Below are 20,113 nucleotides of genomic sequence, written 5' to 3'. Positions count from 1 at the left end.
TTAAGTAAATGTACTTGGTTCCTTTCCCCCCCTGCCTCCAGGTACCATGAGGGTGTGTCAGTACCAGTAACTCCTCCCCCTCTGCCTCCAGGTACCATGAGGGTGTGTCAGTACCAGTAACTCCTCCCCCTCTGCCTACAGGTACCATGAGGGTGTGTCAGTACCAGTAACTCCTCCCCCTCTGCCTACAGGTACCATGAGGGTGTGTCAGTACCAGTAACTCCTCCCCCTCTGCCTACAGGTACCATGAGGGTGTGTCAGTACCAGTAACTCCTCCCCCCCTGCCTCCAGGTATGAGGGTGCGTCAGTACCAGTAACTCCTCCCCCCCTGCCTCCAGGTATGAGGGTGCGTCAGTACCAGGGTACCATGATGCTGCTCACCACGGCGGGAGCATTCTGCGCCTTCAGCCTGATGACCATCGCCGTGGGAACAGACTACTGGCTGTACTCCAGAGGGATGTGCCGCCCCAAACACCACCTGGAGAACGAGACCATTCGCAAGAACGAGGAGGTCCTCACCCACTCTGGGCTCTGGAGGACCTGCTGCACTGAGGGTAGGTTCTGGAGGTCTAGAGGACCTGCTGCACTGAGGGTAGGTTCAGGAGGTCCTAGAGGACCTGCTACACTGAGGGTAGGTTCAGGAGGTCTAGAGGACCTGCTGCACTGAGGGTAGGTTCAGGAGGTCTAGAGGACCTGCTGCACTGAGGGTAGGTTCTGGTCTGGACCATAGACTGTAAAAAAAACATGCGAAAATGGCGCTTTTTTGTCCCTTGTATGGGTGTCGCCATCATTGTTTGAATGGTACCCCAGGAATCATAAGGAATGCTATTGGCTGCCAACGGTCACGTGCAATCGCAGGGATACATGGGAGAATGTGGTCGGAGCCTCCCGAAATACAGCACACGAAGAAGAACACAGCCGGCTGGTATCAGCTTAGTTGGCCACGCCCCCCGCAACTTTATCATCAATTTGACCATAAATGGGACCATATTTGCACAAAACGCATATCATGGTGATTGAAAGGCAGTTTTTCACTAGCGACAGGAACCATAAAGTATTTATGACGATGTTTATTAAGGTTAGAAAATCAAAGAGGAAAATGAATGGGGTCCAGTGGAGATGTAATCTTTTTGGTACCTCGCGGGGGGGAAAACAGCACAACTAGCGGCCAATCATGGGATCTTTCTGTTCCGGGAAAGCTTTATGAATAATCCAGCCAACAACACCCCTGGTCTGGACTGGTCCCGTCCAGGCACGTGCACACATAAGCCCCCTTTCCCACTACCAGGCAGAACCAGAATTTTCCAGAACCTGAACCTGTTTTTGTTGGTTCTGGTTTTGTTCACGGCGCTTCCCGGACCTTCCCGGTTTGGTCTGGTTGTATGGAAACAGAAGCAGAACAGAACCTGGTTTGGTCTGGTTGTATGGAAACAGAAGCAGAACAGAACCTGGTTTGGTCTGGTTGTATGGAAACAGAAGCAGAACAGAACCTGGTTTGGTCTGGTTGTATGGAAACAGAAGCAGAACAGAACTTGGTTTGGTCTGGTTGTATGGAAACAGAAGCAGAACAGAACCTGGTTTGGTCTGGTTGTATGGAAACAGAAGCAGAACAGAACTTGGTTTGGTCTGGTTGTATGGAAACAGAAGCAGAACAGAACCTGGTTTGGTCTGGTTGTATGGAAACAGAAGCAGAACAGAACTTGGTTTGGTCTGGTTGTATGGAAACAGAAGCAGAACAGAACCTGGTTTGGTCTGGTTGTATGGAAACAGAAGCAGAACAGAACCTGGTTTGGTCTGGTTGTATGGAAACAGAAGCAGAACAGAACTTGGTTTGGTCTGGTTGTATGGAAACAGAAGCAGAACAGAACTTGGTTTGGTCTGGTTGTATGGAAACAGAAGCAGAACAGAACTTGGTTTGGTCTGGTTGTATGGAAACAGAAGCAGAACAGAACCTGGTTTGGTCTGGTTGTATGGAAACAGAAGCAGAACAGAACCTGGTTTGGTCTGGTTGTATGGAAACAGAAGCAGAACAGAACTTGGTTTGGTCTGGTTGTATGGAAACAGAAGCAGAACAGAACTTGGTTTGGTCTGGTTGTATGGAAACAGAAGCAGAACAGAACCTGGTTTGGTCTGGTTGTATGGAAACAGAAGCAGAACAGAACCTGGTTTGGTCTGGTTGTATGGAAACAGAAGCAGAACAGAACCTGGTTTGGTCTGGTTGTATGGAAACAGAAGCAGAACAGAACTTGGTTTGGTCTGGTTGTATGGAAACAGAAGCAGAACAGAACTTGGTTTGGTCTGGTTGTATGGAAACAGAAGCAGAACAGAACCTGGTTTGGTCTGGTTGTATGGAAACAGAAGCAGAACAGAACCTGGTTTGGTCTGGTTGTATGGAAACAGAAGCAGAACAGAACCTGGTTTGGTCTGGTTGTATGGAAACAGAAGCAGAACAGAACCTGGTTTGGTCTGGTTGTATGGAAACAGAAGCAGAACAGAACTTGGTTTGGTCTGGTTGTATGGAAACAGAAGCAGAACAGAACCTGGTTTGGTCTGGTTGTATGGAAACAGAAGCTGGGAGTGAAAATTATAATGTAGGGGTGCCTCGGATTAAAAAACTATATTTATGGGGTGCCCTGAGACAAAAAGGTTTGAAAACCCCGGTCCTAGAGAATTGCCTTGTCCAAACTCTCCTGAACTTGAATGCAGCATCTCATGTTGAAATAATTGCCCTCTCTGTGTAGAAATCCATGCTGTCACACCACATCTCCAGTATTCACTTGATTATACTTAGTTCAGTGTGGTATCAAGCACCGAAAGTAGCCGCCCTCCAAGCTCACACCGCGTCGCAGCGTGACACGTTGACTATTTTGGGGGTTGTTAAGCACTGCTTTAATGTCAGTCAGGACATTCATTATGTGTTGTGGTGTTGGTAACCATGGCGACACGAGGCCACCGCAGCAGCATCGATACGTAGGGATCAATAGGCTGATAGGCTGATAGGCTGATAGGGTGACGGGGGTGTGGTTTATCAATACCATGTCCGCATCATTAAACAGGTTCAGAGCCGATCAGGGCAGAGAACTATTGATCGCTGCACAGACAGAAGCCAGTGAAAGGCACAACTTTACTTTGTATCTACTCTAACTCCGTCATGCACTTTTAGAAAAGCCATTTTCAGGGCTGGAAAAAAAAGCTACTCACATTTATTTATTTATTTATTTCAATACCACAATGTAAAAAAAAAAGTAGCCTACTCTTGTTACAAGTAGAAGTTTTGTATGAAAAGCATTACTTGAGTTAAGGTACAACAATGTATTGCCATCCTTTCTTCTTTCCCTTTGATAACAATAGTGGCATTTCCATAAAGCCTCTTAAAGGAGTAGTTCACCCCCAAAATGACTTTTTTTCTATTGATTAGTCACACCATGGAGACTAGAGTTCAATAATATTTTTAGTTTTTTGTCACATTCCTAAGACAAAAATGTGATAACAATAAATTTACCCCCATTCGTTCCAGATGGGGACCCGTTTCTAAACGGGGTCCCCATCCGGAATCAATGGGGGTAAATTTACTCGAATCAAATTTTTATCTTAGGAATGTGACAAAAAACAAAAAATATTATTGAACTCTACTCTCCATGGCATGAATAATCAATAGGAAAAAAATGCATTTTGGGGGTGAACTACTCCTTTAATGCGCATTAAATGTTATTTGCTTAATTTTTTTATGGAAACACTTCAAAATTCGAATAAACTTTCATTATCCGCACAAACTTTTATCCGCTTGGAGGAGGTGGATTTTGAGGCTTGTGCGCGCGTGTGTGTGTGTGTGTGTGTGTGTGTGTGTAGGTGCGTTCAGAGGGGTGTGTAAAGACATCGAACACTTCCCAGAGGATGCTGATTATGAGCAGGACGCGGCAGAGTATCTTCTACGTGAGTAACATGTTTTTCTTTGTCCCCCAAATTATTTTGGGGGTCCCCAGATGATTAACTTAATGCAACATTGTTTTCTCACTCAACAGTAAACAAACCAACATACAGTTTAAGTGTATAGAGGGTATCTGCACATTTTTAAAGTGACAATTTAAGGACTTTTTAATACTTCTAAAATGACAAATTAAACAATGGCCAAATATCAGAGGCAGAAATTGTGAAAATAGTAGATCTGCATGCTCACACCGCCTCGCGTTGTGAGCATGCAGATCTACATGCTCACACCGCCTCGCGTTGTGAGCATGCAGATCGGGACGGGCAGGCGGGGCGGGGATGGGGGGGGTAGCAACTTAAACTACTTCAGTTGCTTGCTATTAACTCATACCTCGCGATCCCCGTAGAGCCCGTAGATTTCCCGCTGTACCGCGCTGCCATGCCCGTAGAGCCCGCATAGTTTAATTAGCTTTAATCATTATGAAAGGATTAAAAGTATTAGCGCAGATTTTCGCTGATTCTGGCTCTTTAGGCCCGCCCCCCTAACTGTATCCGGTCATTTCCGGTCTGGACCGGATCCAGCTTTCCGTATCCAGTCTGAGCCTGGGCCATAGTCCCGCCTCCATTGGTTTACTGTGTAACAGAAGTGGAAGCTACTGGGCGATGGAACGCTCGTTTTTCAATCTGATTTTTGCGTTTGGAAACTTTGATCCAGTCTCTACACGCCTGGATTATGATCCCCGCACATATCGTGCGTTTTGTGCGCGAACGTGTCCACGTGTTACCATAGCCCACAGTTGGCTTTTTTCAATGTTTTTTCATGTAAACACTGGCTGATAAGCAGAGATACAGCGTGGCAACGGATATGTCTTTTTCAATGGGGTTTTTTGTATTCGAAAGCTTGTCACCGAGTCTACACGTCTACTAGATGAGTCGCGCACAGATTGTGCACGATGCGTGCGCGTGCCCACGTTAAAAGGTAAGGACAATTTGGCAGCTGCTTACTACAGCTATGTTTAAAATGGCAGAGAAAAAGTTAAATGCTTTGAGGTAATTTGATACTGCCTATGGTTTTATTAGTAACCTGCTGAAGCCTATAGGGCAGGGGTCTTCAACAGAGGGTTCGGGACCCCTAGGGGGTCCCCAGAGTTACTGCAGGGGGTCCTCCAAATCTTTGAGTGATAGAAAGGTTTATTAAGTATTGACAAGTTTATTAAGTATTGACGGTTCAAGTGGTTAAATATCTGAAAACACAAATTGACATGAATCCAAAATACTATATTTATGAGGTTATTTTAACAGGCTTGAAATCATCTTGCAGGAAAAGAGACAATGAGAGAGATTTACAATGGAAAGCCAACTATTAGGAGGATATCATTTCTTCAGGTGCTGCTATGAGCAGTGATGTGTCCAGTGTGGTCCAGTCTAGCTTGCTCACCTATCAACACCTGTGCATTGATTATTACTGGAGCCTGGTGGTCAGGGGCGTCAATTGGGTATGGCAAAATGGGGAAAAATAAAAGTTACTTTTAAATATAAATCCATGAATGTCTCTTTGTCTATCTGTGCTGGTTATTATGTTGTTAAATTACAGTAAAATAACTACAAATGCAACATTTCACAAAATGGTCACTTTAACAAGGTATTATAATTATATTCTCCACACTTTTATTCTCCCCATCTTGACAACATGGTATATTCCCAGGTTCCAAAGGTCAGCTGCACAGGTGAAATGCATTATTGTTAATTGTGGCACGTTTACTAACATGCCAAGTTCAGCTGCACTTGAACAACCGTTCCAGGCTGCCATATCCAGCCCAAGAAACCGTAGAAACGGTTTTACTTCTTATAATAAATGTATCATGCCTGTTGCTAAGGTATGGCAACATGACTGGTGTCTTGCACGTGCAGGACACCAGTCATGTTGCCATACCTTAGCTTTTTCTGAACTGACGCCACTGCTGGCAGTCACAATGTGAGACAGTAGTCTCAATTAGCCCTATTCACGCCCCGCCCACTCAGCAAATTTCTCAGCAACTTCCTGGTGCTGACCAAGGAAGATCAAGAAGGAAGGAACACTGACGTCATTTTAGGCTCCATGGCCATCCACCATGACACTTTGGGTGGCGGAAGTGGCACCGGAGGTTCGGTGAATAACATTGCGTACAATATAACAAAAAATAATTCTGAACGATAGAGACCTTTATAAAACACTCAGCTCAGGAATATAAAAGAAAACATGTCACACATTGTTTTGTGCTGTGTTGCTTTTCGGTGAGTACACTGTATAACATTATAGAGGCATCTAAATAGCACAATTTACGTTTCTGAACGAGATAGTATCGCGAGACTCTCCACCATTCCCTGTCTGGAATCCAAATCTCGCGATAGCTCCGAGACAGAAACGGCCACCGCCGCTGTTTAGCTGCCTCAATAACATTATGTACCGTGCACATCGAAAAGCAAGTGATTGTAAAAATACCTGTGATATGTCTTCTTTTATATTCCTGGAGCGATTATACAACAACGGTCTCTATCGTTCAGAATTATTTTTTGTTCATGAGCTGTCCCAGCTGAAGCTCATAGACGCAATGTTATTCATCGAGCTTCCGTTGCAACTTCCGCCACCCAAAGTGTCATGGCGCATGGACCGTGGTGTGGGCGTGACTTCCAGTGACTTCTCCTTCTTTGGATACTTCTTGGTGCTGACGTCAGTTTTGAAGGGGAAACTAACACAGAAATCGCTGGACTTAAAGACAACGGTAAAGTAAATTATAATGCTTTTGTTTACTATCTTGTGTTCTTGGTCATGCTAGCCGTATTTTATACTTCACTATTCGGAAATTGCATTCAATTTGTGATTTCTGTGTTAACTCTATGGGCTTTTAGCAGGGTTATACCCTTCAAAACGTGACTTCAGCACCAGGAAGTTGCTGAGTGGGCGGGCCGTGAATAGGGCTAATTTGTGGGACGCCTGAAATCTGGTGACATCTGGTCACCCTACAAGTGCTGAACACTTATTTCTCATGATGAAGATGTGTTTGTTTGCCTCTCCAGGTCTAGTGAGAGCGTCCAGTCTGTTCCCCATCGTCAGTGTGTGTCTGTTGTTTCTGGGAGGAATGTGCGTTGCAGCCAGTGAGTTCTACAAGTCCCGACACAACGTCATCCTCACAGCCGGCATCCTGTTTATTTCTGCAGGTAGTGCACGCACACACACACACACGCACGCACGCACGCACACACACACACACACACACACACGCACGCACGCACGCATGCACGCACGCACACGCACGCCCACACGGTAGGGCATTCACCGAATATTCGAATATCAAAGTCACTATTCGACGTTGTTCACCTAAGTCGAATATTCATTTATTTTTTTATTTCTCTTTTTTTTAAAGAAATATTATTTCTTCATGGTTTATACAGCTTGGCTGATAGGAAGTCATAAGAATGAGTTGTCACTGCCCCTGGTGAATGAATTTGTTAATGCTCTATACTGATGTCATGCGTCACGTTTCGTCTCCCAGAACAAATTAATTACCAGTGGGGAAAACAGCGGCCAGCTGACAAACCTTCTTATTATAACTCTATGTGACAAACTCCATGTCATGATGGAGGAAGAGCCAGCTAATGAGACTGTCACTAGACAGAGAATTGCTCCTTTTGACTGGATGGAAAAAAAAAAAAAAAAAAAAATATATATATATATATATATATATATATATATATATATATATATATATATATATATATATATACTGTATAAATATATATACGTATATTTCCTGTTGAACATTTGACTATTCAAATACTTCGAGGTATTCAAATTCAAATACTAAAAATCACTATTCGTGAATGCCTCAACACACGCATACGCACGCACACACACACACACACACACACACACACACACACACACACACACACACACACACACACACACACACACACACACACACGCATGCACACACGCACACACACACACACACGCACACACACTCATGCACACACGCACGCACGCAGACGCACAAACACACATTTTATATTGTTCTGTGATGGCCTATTTGACTATATTACAGTATCACACTAAGGCATCAAAAGTATCAGATCTAGAAGGAGTTTCAAACTCCTGAACACAAGCAGATGCACAAACTCTGTAAAGTCAACATCAAATGTCTCACGGATACAGGAAGCCTGGCCTCCTCCATACGTGGAACCTGGTGACAGAACATCATCGTATCAAATGCCTTCAGCTCCAATCCATCTCTCACAGCGAGTTCATACCAGGGTTTGATGCCAGTCCAGCTAGGGAGCCTCAGAATAATCTGATGATAACATTTGGAGTTAGATAGATAGGTAGATAGGTAGATAGATAGATAGATAGATAGATAGATAGATAGATAGATAGATAGGTAGATAGATAGATAGATAGATAGATAGATAGATAGATAGATAGATAGATAGGTAGATAGGTAGATAGATAGATAGATAGATAGGGGGAAATTAAGTCACTCAGAAGGTACAGCAGTTACAGGTTACAGGACAGTAAGGCGTGCCACACATATGCGTGAAACATCTTCTTCGTATCGTCTGAGAATGGCCACTGGGGGCGCCGTACTAATGCATTGTCAATGGAAGGTTGTTTGGTGTTTTGTCGTTGCCGTGTCTCTTGGCCAAAAGACAGCCTGTGGTTGAGCTAGAGACACGGCAACGACAAAATACCAAACAACCTTCCATTGACAATGCATTAGTACGGCGTTCCCAGTGGCCATTCTCAGACGATACGGAGAAGATGTTTCACGCATATGTGTGAGTCCATGCCTAAGAAAAAAAGAAAAGGACTGTTGTGTACAGCCGAGCGACAAAAACAAACAAGAAGAATCAACACTACAGGAGAATCAACCATACAGAGCAATTAAGTTAAAAATATATACAAATACCGTATATATATACATAAAGTGTCGAGACAAAAAAAAAAGTAGTACTAACGTTTCTGTAAAGGATTGCAGTTTTAAGCGACTTTTCAAAGCATATTGCAAACTCAAAGCACTTACAATTGTCCAGTCATTCAAACATTAGGAACTACTTCTCAACGTAGTGCCAAAAAAATGTACACAAATATACAGTATGCATAAGTGTTTGCACCAAGACAATAATAATAAGACAATCAATATTCACTTCTTGTTCTTAGTAAAACAGACCTGACTGTACTTGATGAGTTATTTTCCATCCAAGGCCAACTCTCCTCACCAAAAATAGCTGATCTACAAGCTCACAACGCTTCACAACGCTTCACAACGTGACGCTTTGTGAGCTTGTAGATTGGCTATTTTTGGTGAACCTTCCCCCCAGAATATAGGGATGCTGGGGTTCAAGTATAAACTTATTTTGAAGGACTGATTTTGAAGGAGGCTCGGGATTTGCGCTCCTTTAAGGCCTGCGGTAGGGCGTTCCAGGGTGTATAGCAGGAGAACCTATTGGAGCCTTTTTTCTAGTCAAATCTGGGTTGAACATGATTAGTGGAGCTGCCTCTGGTGTTGTGATTGTGGACATGCTTGACCTTTAGGAAGTGGTTTGTGAGGTACATGGGTATCTTAGTGGTGTAGTGTATCTTGTAGACTAGTATTTAGTCAGGTACATGGGTATCTTAGTGGTGTAGTGTATATTGTAGACCAGTAGTTAGTCAGGTACATGGGTATCTTAGTGGTGTAGTGTATATTGTAGACCAGTATTTAGTCGGGTACATGGGTATCTTAGTTGTGTAGTGTATCTTGTAGACCAGTATTTAGTCAGGTACATGGGTATCTTAGTGGTGTAGTGTATCTTGTAGACCAGTATTTAGTCAGGTACATGGGTATCTTAGTGGTGTAGTGTATCTTGTAGACCAGTAGTTAGTCAGGTACATGGGTATCTTAGTGGTGTAGTGTATCTTGTACACCAGTATTTAGTCAGGTACATGGGTATCTTAGTGGTGTAGTGTATCTTTTACACCAGTATTTAGTCAGGTACATGGGTATCTTAGTGGTGTAGTGTATCTTGTACACCAGTATTTAGTCAGGTACATGGGTATCTTAGTGGTGTAGTGTATCTTGTACACCAGTATTTAGTCAGGTACATGGGTATCTTAGTGGTGTAGTGTATCTTGTACACCAGTATTTAGTCAGGTACATGGGTATCTTAGTGGTGTAGTGTATCTTGTACACCAGTATTTAGTCAGGTACATGGGTATCTTAGTGGTGTAGTGTATCTTGTAGACCAGTATTTAGTCAGGTACATGGGTATCTTGGAGGTGTAGTGTATCTTGTAGACCAGTATTTAGTCTGGTACATGGGTATCTTGGAGGTGTAGTGTATCTTGTAGACCAGTAGTTAGTCAGGTACATGGGTATCTTGGAGGTGTAGTGTATCTTGTAGACCAGTAGTTAGTCGTAGTGTATCTTGTAGACCAGTAGTTAGTCAGGTACATGGGTATCTTGGAGGTGTAGTGTATCTTGTAGACCAGTAGTTAGTCAGGTACATGGGTATCTTGGAGGTGTAGTGTATCTTGTAGACCAGTAGTTAGTCAGGTAGATGGGTATCTTGGAGGTGTAGTGTATCTTGTAGACCAGTAGTTAGTCAGGTACATGGGTATCTTAGTGGTGTAGTGTATCTTGTACACCAGTATTTAGTCAGGTACATGGGTATCTTAGTGGTGTAGTGTATCTTGTAGACCAGTAGTTAGTCAGGTACATGGGTATCTTGGAGGTGTAGTGTATCTTGTAGACCAGTAGTTAGTCAGGTACATGGGTATCTTGGAGGTGTAGTGTATCTTGTAGACCAGTAGTTAGTCAGGTACATGGGTATCTTGGAGGTGTAGTGTATCTTGTAGACCAGTAGTTAGTCAGGTACATGGGTATCTTAGTGGTGTAGTGTATCTTGTACACCAGTATTTAGTCAGGTACATGGGTATCTTAGTGGTGTAGTGTATCTTGTAGACCAGTAGTTAGTCGTAGTGTATCTTGTAGACCAGTAGTTAGTCAGGTACATGGGTATCTTAGAGGTGTAGTGTATCTTGTAGACCAGTAGTTAGTCGTAGTGTATCTTGTAGACCAGTAGTTAGTCAGGTACATGGGTAACTTGGAGGTGTAGTGTATCTTGTAGACCAGTATTTAGTCGTAGTGTATCTTGTAGACCAGTAGTTAGTCAGGTACATGGGTATCTTGGAGGTGTAGTGTATCTTGTAGACCAGTAGTTAGTCGTAGTGTATCTTGTAGACCAGTAGTTAGTCAGGTACATGGGTATCTTGGAGGTGTAGTGTATCTTGTACACCAGTATTTAGTCAGGTACATGGGTATCTTAGTGGTGTAGTGTATCTTGTAGACCAGTAGTTAGTCAGGTACATGGGTAACTTGGAGGTGTAGTGTATCTTGTAGACCAGTAGTTAGTCAGGTACATGGGTATCTTGGAGGTGTAGTGTATCTTGTACACCAGGCCCATTCCAAGATGCTGTACTCTGTCAGCTACTGTAGGGCAGGGTTCCGTTGACTTCCACCATCTGTTCCCTCCCCACCAAGTAAGAGTGCATCCAACTCACTGCTGTGCTGTCAAGACCGACAGCTATTCATTTGTCAATCAGAATAAAGTGATCTACGGTGTCAAATGCTGCAATATTTGCCCAAATCCACCTTGCGTTTGATTTGGTCATTTAATTAGAGGAGGCACGTGTCAGTGGACACTCTGAAGTCTGAAGCCAGATTGGAACTCATAATTGACTTGTGATTATTGGTATTACAGTAGTGTGACCCCCCTGTGGCGTGGAGAAGTTGGCATCTACCTTTCTATAGACATAAGTGGCGTTTCCATAAAGCCTCTTAATGCGCATTAAGGCTCATTCGCTTAAATCTTTTTATGGAAACACTTTTCATTTCATTATCCGCAAAAACTTTTATCCGCTTGGAGGAGGTGGATTTTGGGTCTTTATCGAATAAACTAAATGCACATTTGTGAATGGAAACGAGTCAGACAATAAATGCGAATAGATTATGAAGTTCTGGGTCCATATCGTCCTCCAACTTAACACTTTCCCCTGCCGCTTAACGTCCATTGTATAGTTTTAGCCCACAAAACAAACCGGTTGTTTGTTACACACGGAGTGACACGGACCGTGTGTAAATTCCTCCCGTTTTCACCTCCCGGAGTCAAGCCATCCGTGGCTAACCCTTCCTCATCACACAGTGTTGCGTGCCAAAAGTGGCCGATCTACAAGCTCACAGCAGCTCGCATCTGCGTCTCCGCGCCGTGCTGTGAGCTTGCAGATCTCAAATCGCTTCCACGTGCATCACAGAGACGGTAGTTGGTATAGGCCAATCAACTGATTCAAGGTGTGGGTTATAGTCTCATATACCACAACAACCAGCCAATCAGAATCAAGGAATGGAACTAGCCGTTTTAGAATGCTTCATTAATTACAGATGTGACTACATATGTTACCCTCTGTCCCCCTGTCCCCCCGTCCCCCCGTCCTCCTGTCCCCCCTGTCCCCCCTGTCCCTCCGTCCCCCATCCCCCCATCCCCCCGTCCCCCTGTCCTCCCTGTCCCTCTGTCCCCCCTGTCCCTCCGTCCCCCATCCCCCCATCCCCCCGTCCCCCCGCCCCCCATGTCCCCCCTGTCCCTCTGTCCTCCTGTCCCCTCTGTCCCCCTGTCCCTCCGTCCCCCTGCCCCCCTTGTCCCCCTGTCCCCCCGTCCCCCCGTCCCCCATCCCCCCGTCCCCCCGTCCCCCTGCAGGCCTGGTGAACATCATCGGCATCATCGTGTACATATCGGCCATGTCGGGGGACAACCAGCAGGACAACAAGAAGACCCACGAGTACGGCTGGTCCTTCTACTTCGGCGCGCTGTCCTTCGTCCTGGCCGAGATGGCGGGCGTGCTGGCCGTGCACGTCTTCATCGAGAAGCACCGTCAGGTCCGCACCGGCGGACGCTCCTCCATCAGGAAGCCTCCGGCCATCCTCAACCGAGGCTCCTCCTTCTACCGCAACCGCTACTACAACTACAGCCGCAGTAGGAGGTGAGTTATTAAACTACACCTAACAACCATAGTTAACTACACCTAACAACCGCTACCACAACTACAGCCACAGTAGGAGGTTAGTTATTAAACTACACCTAACAACCGCTACCACAACTACAGCCACAGTAGGAGGTTAGTTATTAAACTACACCTAACAACCGCTACTACAACTAAAGCCACAGTAGGAGGTTAGTTATTAAACTACACCTAACAACCGCTACTACAACTACAGCCGCAGTAGGAGGTTAGTTATTGCCAGACCCATGAAATGGGTAGGCCTACATAAGCAAATGTCGGTCCGGGTTTTCTATATAAAGGGTATATATGATGATGACATGATGATAACATGCCTACAAAAGGCATGATATCATAAATGATGATGACAGACAGGGGGTCTGGCACAACCAGGTTGACCTGGTCTAGTTAAACTACACCTAACAACCATAGTTAACTACACCTAACAACCGCTACCACAACTACAGCCACAGTAGGAGGTTAGTTATTGCCAGACCCATGAAATGGGTAGGCCTACATAAGCAAATGTCGGTCTGTCCGGGTTTTCTATATAAAGGGTATATATGATGATGACATGATGATGACATGCCTACAAAAGGCATGATGTCATAAATGATGATGACAGACAGGGGGTCTGGCACAACCAGGTTGACCTGGTCTAGTTAAACTACACCTAACAACCGCTACTACAACTAAAGCCACAGTAGGAGGTTAGTTATTAAACTACACCTAACAACCGCTACTACAACTACAGCCACATAGTAGATAAATACTGTCTTTATCTCATCTTATCTCCAGGTGCAGTTACCGTAGCAACCACAGCGGAGGGGGCGGTTCCTTCAGGAGAGACAGCAGCGCCGATCAGAACCACGTGTCGCATCAGGCTCCGCCCCCGGACCCGGGCCTGCCGCTGGGGCCGGACTTCATGCTGTACACCCTGACCACGCCCCTGGACACGCCTCTAGACACGCCCCTGGACACGCCCCTCGTGGCCGCGCCTCTCAAGGATGGCGTCAATAACGTGAACAACGTGAACGGTGTCAACAGTGTCAACGGTGTCAACAGTGTCGTTGCCACGGCAACGCACAACAATGTGGACGGCCTGGCGGGAAACTGTGCCGCTAGCCGGAGGACTACCCCTGTCTGAGAGGAGAGGACTATAAGGGGTTAACCTCAAACACATTGCAACAGAAACGCTTTAAACTCTTTTTGTTTCGTAAATATGCTGGTAACAAGTGAGAAATCCCACTGGTGGAACACTTTGAAAAGGGAAGTTTGGGTCCCATTAACTTTACTATAGAGCATCGCAGCGGAAGTGGATTCCTGGTGCCACTTAATATTCCCCATTCATTTTCCCCATAGACTTTTACAAAAATATTTATAACAATTATGTTAAGCCTCGAACCAAGCCATCCAGGATGGCAGTGAATCATGACCATAAAACCTTTGTGTCTATGAAAAGAACGTTTTGAAAATCGCTAAACAAAGGGTAGTTATTGCCAGACCCATGAAATGGGTAGGCCTACATAAGCAAATGTCGGTCTGTCCGGGTTTTCTATATAAAGGGTATATATGATGATGACATGATGATGACATGCCTACAAAAGGCATGATGTCATAAATGATGATGACAGACAGGGGGTCTGGCACAACCAGGTTGACCTGGTCTAGTTAAATGTAGTATATCAAATAATGTAATATTAAAATATGTTTTCACACAGGATCAAAGGTTGTATGGTCATGATTCACTGCCATCCTGGATGGCTTGGTTCCAGGCTTAAAATAATTGTTATAAATATTTTTGTAAAAGTCTATGGCGAAAATGAATGGGGAATATTAAGTGGCACCAGGAAACCACTTCCGCTGCGATGCTCTATACAGGAAGAAAAAACAAAAAAATGTGAGGGGTCAAACTAGGGTTTTTTCATGATTCTGAATCCATTGATTGGAAGCATTTGTTTTGCATGAAAAACGTTCCTTGGGCTAAAAACGGCTCTCACAAACCTGTGAAAAGTGATGACTCATCACTAAACCATAGTTTTGTGGGGCCGTTGATATGTTGTTACAACACATTTTGTGAAACAAAAAGAGTTGAAAGCGTTTCTGCTGCAATTTGTTTGAAGTTATAAAACATAAACCATAAAAACAAAATCACACAGATGCACCTGGGACGTATCATCAGTGAAGTCATCAGGGTTTCGGGTCTCGCAACATCAAACCCCTCATCCAGGTGACCCATGCAGCCACCGTTACGTCCCAGTAGCTCCCCACGATCAGTCCCATTAGAGAAAGACAGGACCATACAATCTGCCGCTCCGGAACTACTCTGCCGAGACTGGGAGAGGAAACCTGGCAAGGACCAGGCTCTGTGGGTTGACTCCTGTCCGGGCCCCTCCTACGTCTCCCCAGGTCCAGGCTCTGTGTGTTGCACCAGACTCCCAGTACTGGACCTTTCATTCAGGAGCAGTGGGTTCCTGACTGGCCCTCCTAAAGGCCTCACCGTGGGTTTGTTGGGCTTCTTCCTCACAGGAGACCCAGGCTGGGGCGCTAACCCAACCTGCTCCAGGGTGCCGTCTACATTCCGGCTGTCACCCGTCTCTCCGGTGGCCACCAGGCTATTCCTGGTTGTCACATAGTCTATTCCTATGTAAAAAAGATAAACATCATGTGGATGCACCTGGGACGTATCATCAGTGATGTAGCGTGAACTCATAGGGGTTTGGGGTCTGGCAACAAAACATACCCCTGGCTGCAGGTGACCCAGCACTGACTAATGGAAAGGAAAGTGAGACCTTTCTGTTTTAGCTTCGTCCAGCTGATGACTGTTTTAAGGGTTACGTGTCCTGCTCAGAGACACTCTGGACACATAGACCGGAGCGGGGTCCCGGGGTCCTGGGGTCCCGGGGTCCTGGGGTCCCGGGGGTCCTGGGGTCCCGGGGTCCCGGGGTCCTGGGGTCCTGGGGTCCCGGGCCGGGGCGGGGCAGGGCTGGGGCGTCAAACCGGCAACCTCTGTGTTTCCTCTCCAGCCAGGCATTCAGCCATGAAGACATTCCTCTGCTTGTGCTTTTACAGTTTTTCACGATTGTTAACACACGTTTTTCACTACAATAACGGCATTCTCAAAACTGCACACAAAAAACTGAAAACCTTACACACAAAATGCTAAACCTCACACTCTCTTCCCAAGATGACACTTTTGCCATCAAATCACTTAACTGTGTTCACAAAATCGACTTGTGTTTTCATTTGGTACACACACGCCATATTTTCAAATGACACATACCATTCATTCAGTACACACAACTAAGCATTTGCTGCACACTACCAAGCATTTACAGCACACTGGAGTGCAAAATTGAAAACACACCATTGAATTGGAACACACCATATGAATGACAATGACTCTGGAGAATGAGCTATTTCCCCTTTTGTAAAATTACTCAGTGTTGGCCTACTTTTTTATATAGTCAAACATAAAACAACACACAAATATGCATTTGTGTGTTTGGACCAGGGACCATTTGGTATTCTTTAATGTTCATGTTTGACGCTAAGCTGTTACTGTAGCTACAGTTGATCTGTTGTAGTGTGTGTGCACGTGTGTCACTTGGGTGTGTCCCGTCTGTGTGCCTGTGTGTTCGTGCGTGTGTATGTGAGAGAGAGAGAGAGAGAGAGAGAGAGAGAGAGAGAGAGAGAGAGAGAGAGAGTTGCCTTTGAAAGCAGTCAGAGGGTGACCAGCAGAGCGGATGTGTGACATCAAGGTCACATCGGTCTGTGTCTGTCATTCTGCCCTGACCTGAATAGACAGTCCATTAAGAGCATTAGTGCTCTGTGTGTGTGTGTGTGTGTGTGTGTGTGTGTGTGTGTGTGTGTGTGTGTGTGTGTGTGTGTGTGTGTGTGTGTGTGTGCGCGCGCGTGTGCGCGTGTGCGTGTGTGTGTGCGAGTGTGCGAGTTTGAGTGTGCGTACATGCCTGTGTATAAGAGCAGTTTTGGTATACTGCATCATTGTTTACATTAAATAAATAAAGCTTATTGAAGTGTGTGTGTGTGTGTGTGTGTGTGTGTGTGTGTGTGTGTGTGTGTGTGTGTTCTTCTTTTCTTTAACATTTTTATTCAACAATTTTGCAACCCATTTTTCACCCATGCAGTGCCAATTTCCTAAGCTGTAATCCTGGTCTCTGCTCCCCCTCTGCCAACCTGGGGAGTGGGGAGAGCCCTGAACTGAGCTCATGCTTCCTTTAGTGCATGAGGAGTGAGCGGGCCGCTTCTAATCACCTGACGGGGGGGGGGGGGGGGGTTGACTTGGCATGACTCAACATGGCCGGTGTAGGACTACAAATGAATGCCATGAATCCTGTATTAACATTACCAGCACTTAAAGGGCCAGTTCACCTCTGGGGCAACTAGATCTTATTGTTGTTTGGGACACGATCAACACAATCCTGAGTTATTTTTTTTGTTCAATCTGTGTTTTGAGATATTTTGGTATTTCAGCATGAATGATGATGCATTTTGCATCATATGATGCAGCACGATGATTCATATGATGCAAAATGCATCATCATTCATGCTGAAATACTAAAATATCTCAAAACACAGATTGAACACAAAAAATAACTCAGGATTGTGTTGATCTTGTCCCAAACAACAATAAAATAAGATCTGGTTGCCCCAGAGGTGAACTGGCCCTTTAAAACTAGGCCTACTCTACACCTTTACAGTTGGACCCTCTGGCGACCCCTGGTGGCACAAACTTTCACAACCTGCTATGTCTAATTATATAACAAAATAAATAACAAAATAATTAAATAACAAAATAATTAATGTTAATTCTTTGGCTCGATTACAGCTGTGTTTTACAAAATAATTAATTTGGAAATAATGGATGGATAATGTTCTATAACATTAAATAATGGATGGATAATGTTCTATATCGCAAAGGTAAGCTACTTTTAAGATACTTTGATGGCAGTGACACAAATACCGGTAAATAAATAATAAATAAAGCAGTAAAAGAGTTAATGAGGTTCTAGTGACCAAACAGGAGTTGATTGATTGATTGATTGATTGATTGAAGACTTTATTAGAAGTTTGCATAGGAAAAGGTACAGTTTCATGACGGTACAGTTCACTGGTACAAGGTCTACTAAAAGGAGATCCTAGAAAAGACTAGGCTTATTTCCATAGGAAACCATTGAATTATCTCACATAACATTGAATGACAGACGGATAGAACACAGTAGGCTACTATGCAGTAGATATAGTCAGGAAAAAAAAGGGTAAACATTTTAAAATACAATTAAATAAAAACATACAGTAGGTAAATACAAAGAGGGGTCAGGGTAGGGCTGGGTTGGGCTATGTTTGTTTTTACCAGTTGCGGACGGCTGCTGCCTGTAAGTGGTTTTTCAGGGCGATGATGTTAAAGGATGCAAGTGATCCACACTCCTTTAAGGCCTTCGGTAAGGCGTTCCACATTTTTGTAGATTTTGTGGAATTCCTCATTTTTGATTGAAGAATGTGTTGTCAGTTTGCACAGGAAAATAGTTTCATTACAGTAGGCCTACAGTTCACTGGTACAAGGTCAACTAAAAGGATAAACAGCTCAAGAAAGCTTTTGGGCTTGTTTACATTGGGGTTTAATACATAAAACAGAATGACAGACACATAAAACACAGTACTATGTTGTTATAGGAGTGTTTGTTCAGTAACATAGTCCAGTCAATCTGAGGTTTGACCCAAAAGAAATTGCAATAGTAATGGTTCAAGGTTTTTTATGATCCTAAGGGTCATCCAAAAAACATGTTAAAAATCTTCCAAAATATTCTTAGTGGATCGAGGTAAATTCAGGGGATTCAAGTTTGGGTCCCCAATTACTATACAGGAAAAAAGACCCCCCCCCCAAAAAACCTTCTTTAAGTAGCATGTGAGGGGTCCAAGTAGGGGGTTTTCATGATTCCGAATCCATTGCAAGCATTTGTTTTGCTCAAAAAACATTCCTCAGGCTAAAAATGGACCCCACAAAGTGTGAAAAGTGATGACTCATCACTAAACCATCACTATACCATAGTGTTGTGGGTCCGTTTTTGTCCCAAGGAATGTTTTTCTTGCAAAACAAATGCTTGCAATGGATTCGGAATCATGAAAACCCCCTACTTGGACCCCTCACATGCTACTTAAAGAAGGTTTTTGGGGTGTCTTTTTTCCTGTATAGTAAGTGAAGGGACCCAAACTTGAATCCCCTGAATTTTCCTTGATCCACTAAGAATATTTTGGAAGATTTTTAACATGTGTTTTGGATGACCCTAAGGATCATAAAAAACCCAGAATGATTACTATTGCAATTTCTTTTGGGTCATGCCCCTTTTTATCTTAGATTGACTGGCCTAACAGGAGTCTTGGTGTCTCTCCAGCGCTTTGATAAACAGAACATATATTCATTTCAGGTAGAACATGTGGTCGGGTTTCAGTGGCGTTGCCCAGTTCAGAAAAAGCTAAGGTATGGCAACATGACTGGTGTCTTGCACGAGCGCAAAGAAGGCGCACGTGCAAGACACCAGTCATGTTGCCATACCTTAGCAACAGGCATGATAGTGTAACGGCCCCTTTAACTGTGGCCGGATGCCACGTGATGATGTGGGGTCTTGCTGGGACTTTGGGGGGAAGTGGCGTCATGTTGTTGTGGTTGTTACCAAGGAAGATCAAAGAAGGAACGGACACCAACGTCATTTTCGTCATTTCAGGCTCCATGGGACGCCGCCATGACACTTTGGCCACCCAAAATTAACATTAGCGTCTATGAGCACTTCGTCACTTCCGCCACCCAAAAGTGGCCACCCGGCGTGCCAACTTCCGGGTGTTGTCTGTTCCTTGTAGATATTCCTTGGTTGTTACACGGAAGTGGACTGTATGTACAACGTTGAGAAGCTACGTGTTATTATTACGCTGGAAATGTGCCTTTAATAAACGTAACACTAAACCGTGGATCACGTCTCTGTCTCCGGTTCCTGAGATTACTACAATACATTTATTTTAAGAAGTAGCCTACATTCCCCCCCCCCCCCGTTTCTACGGTTTCTTGGTCTGGAGCCTGGAACGGTTGTTCAAGTGCAGCTAA

The 20,113-nt window shown here is 44.4% G+C and overlaps 1 protein-coding gene across 1 annotated transcript; it reads left to right on the top strand.

Moving 5' to 3' along the window:
• Positions 1-367: 367 nt before the first annotated feature.
• LOC308282457 (voltage-dependent calcium channel gamma-3 subunit-like) lies at positions 368-14,143 on the top strand (the record flags this gene model as incomplete). Its single annotated transcript, XM_080722803.1, has 5 exons — positions 368-554; positions 3,850-3,933; positions 6,985-7,125; positions 12,696-12,978; positions 13,795-14,143. 5 exons carry the CDS (start codon positions 368-370, stop codon positions 14,141-14,143), a joined length of 1,044 nt encoding a protein of 347 aa, XP_080578929.1.
• Positions 14,144-20,113: the final 5,970 nt, after the last annotated feature.

The sequence above is a fragment of the Nannobrachium achirus genome (assembly GCF_963921795.1).
Source record: "Nannobrachium achirus genome assembly, chromosome: 3".
NCBI classification, from domain to species: Eukaryota; Metazoa; Chordata; class Actinopteri; order Myctophiformes; family Myctophidae; genus Nannobrachium; species Nannobrachium achirus.
This window is presented reverse-complemented; position numbering and strand designations above follow the sequence as displayed.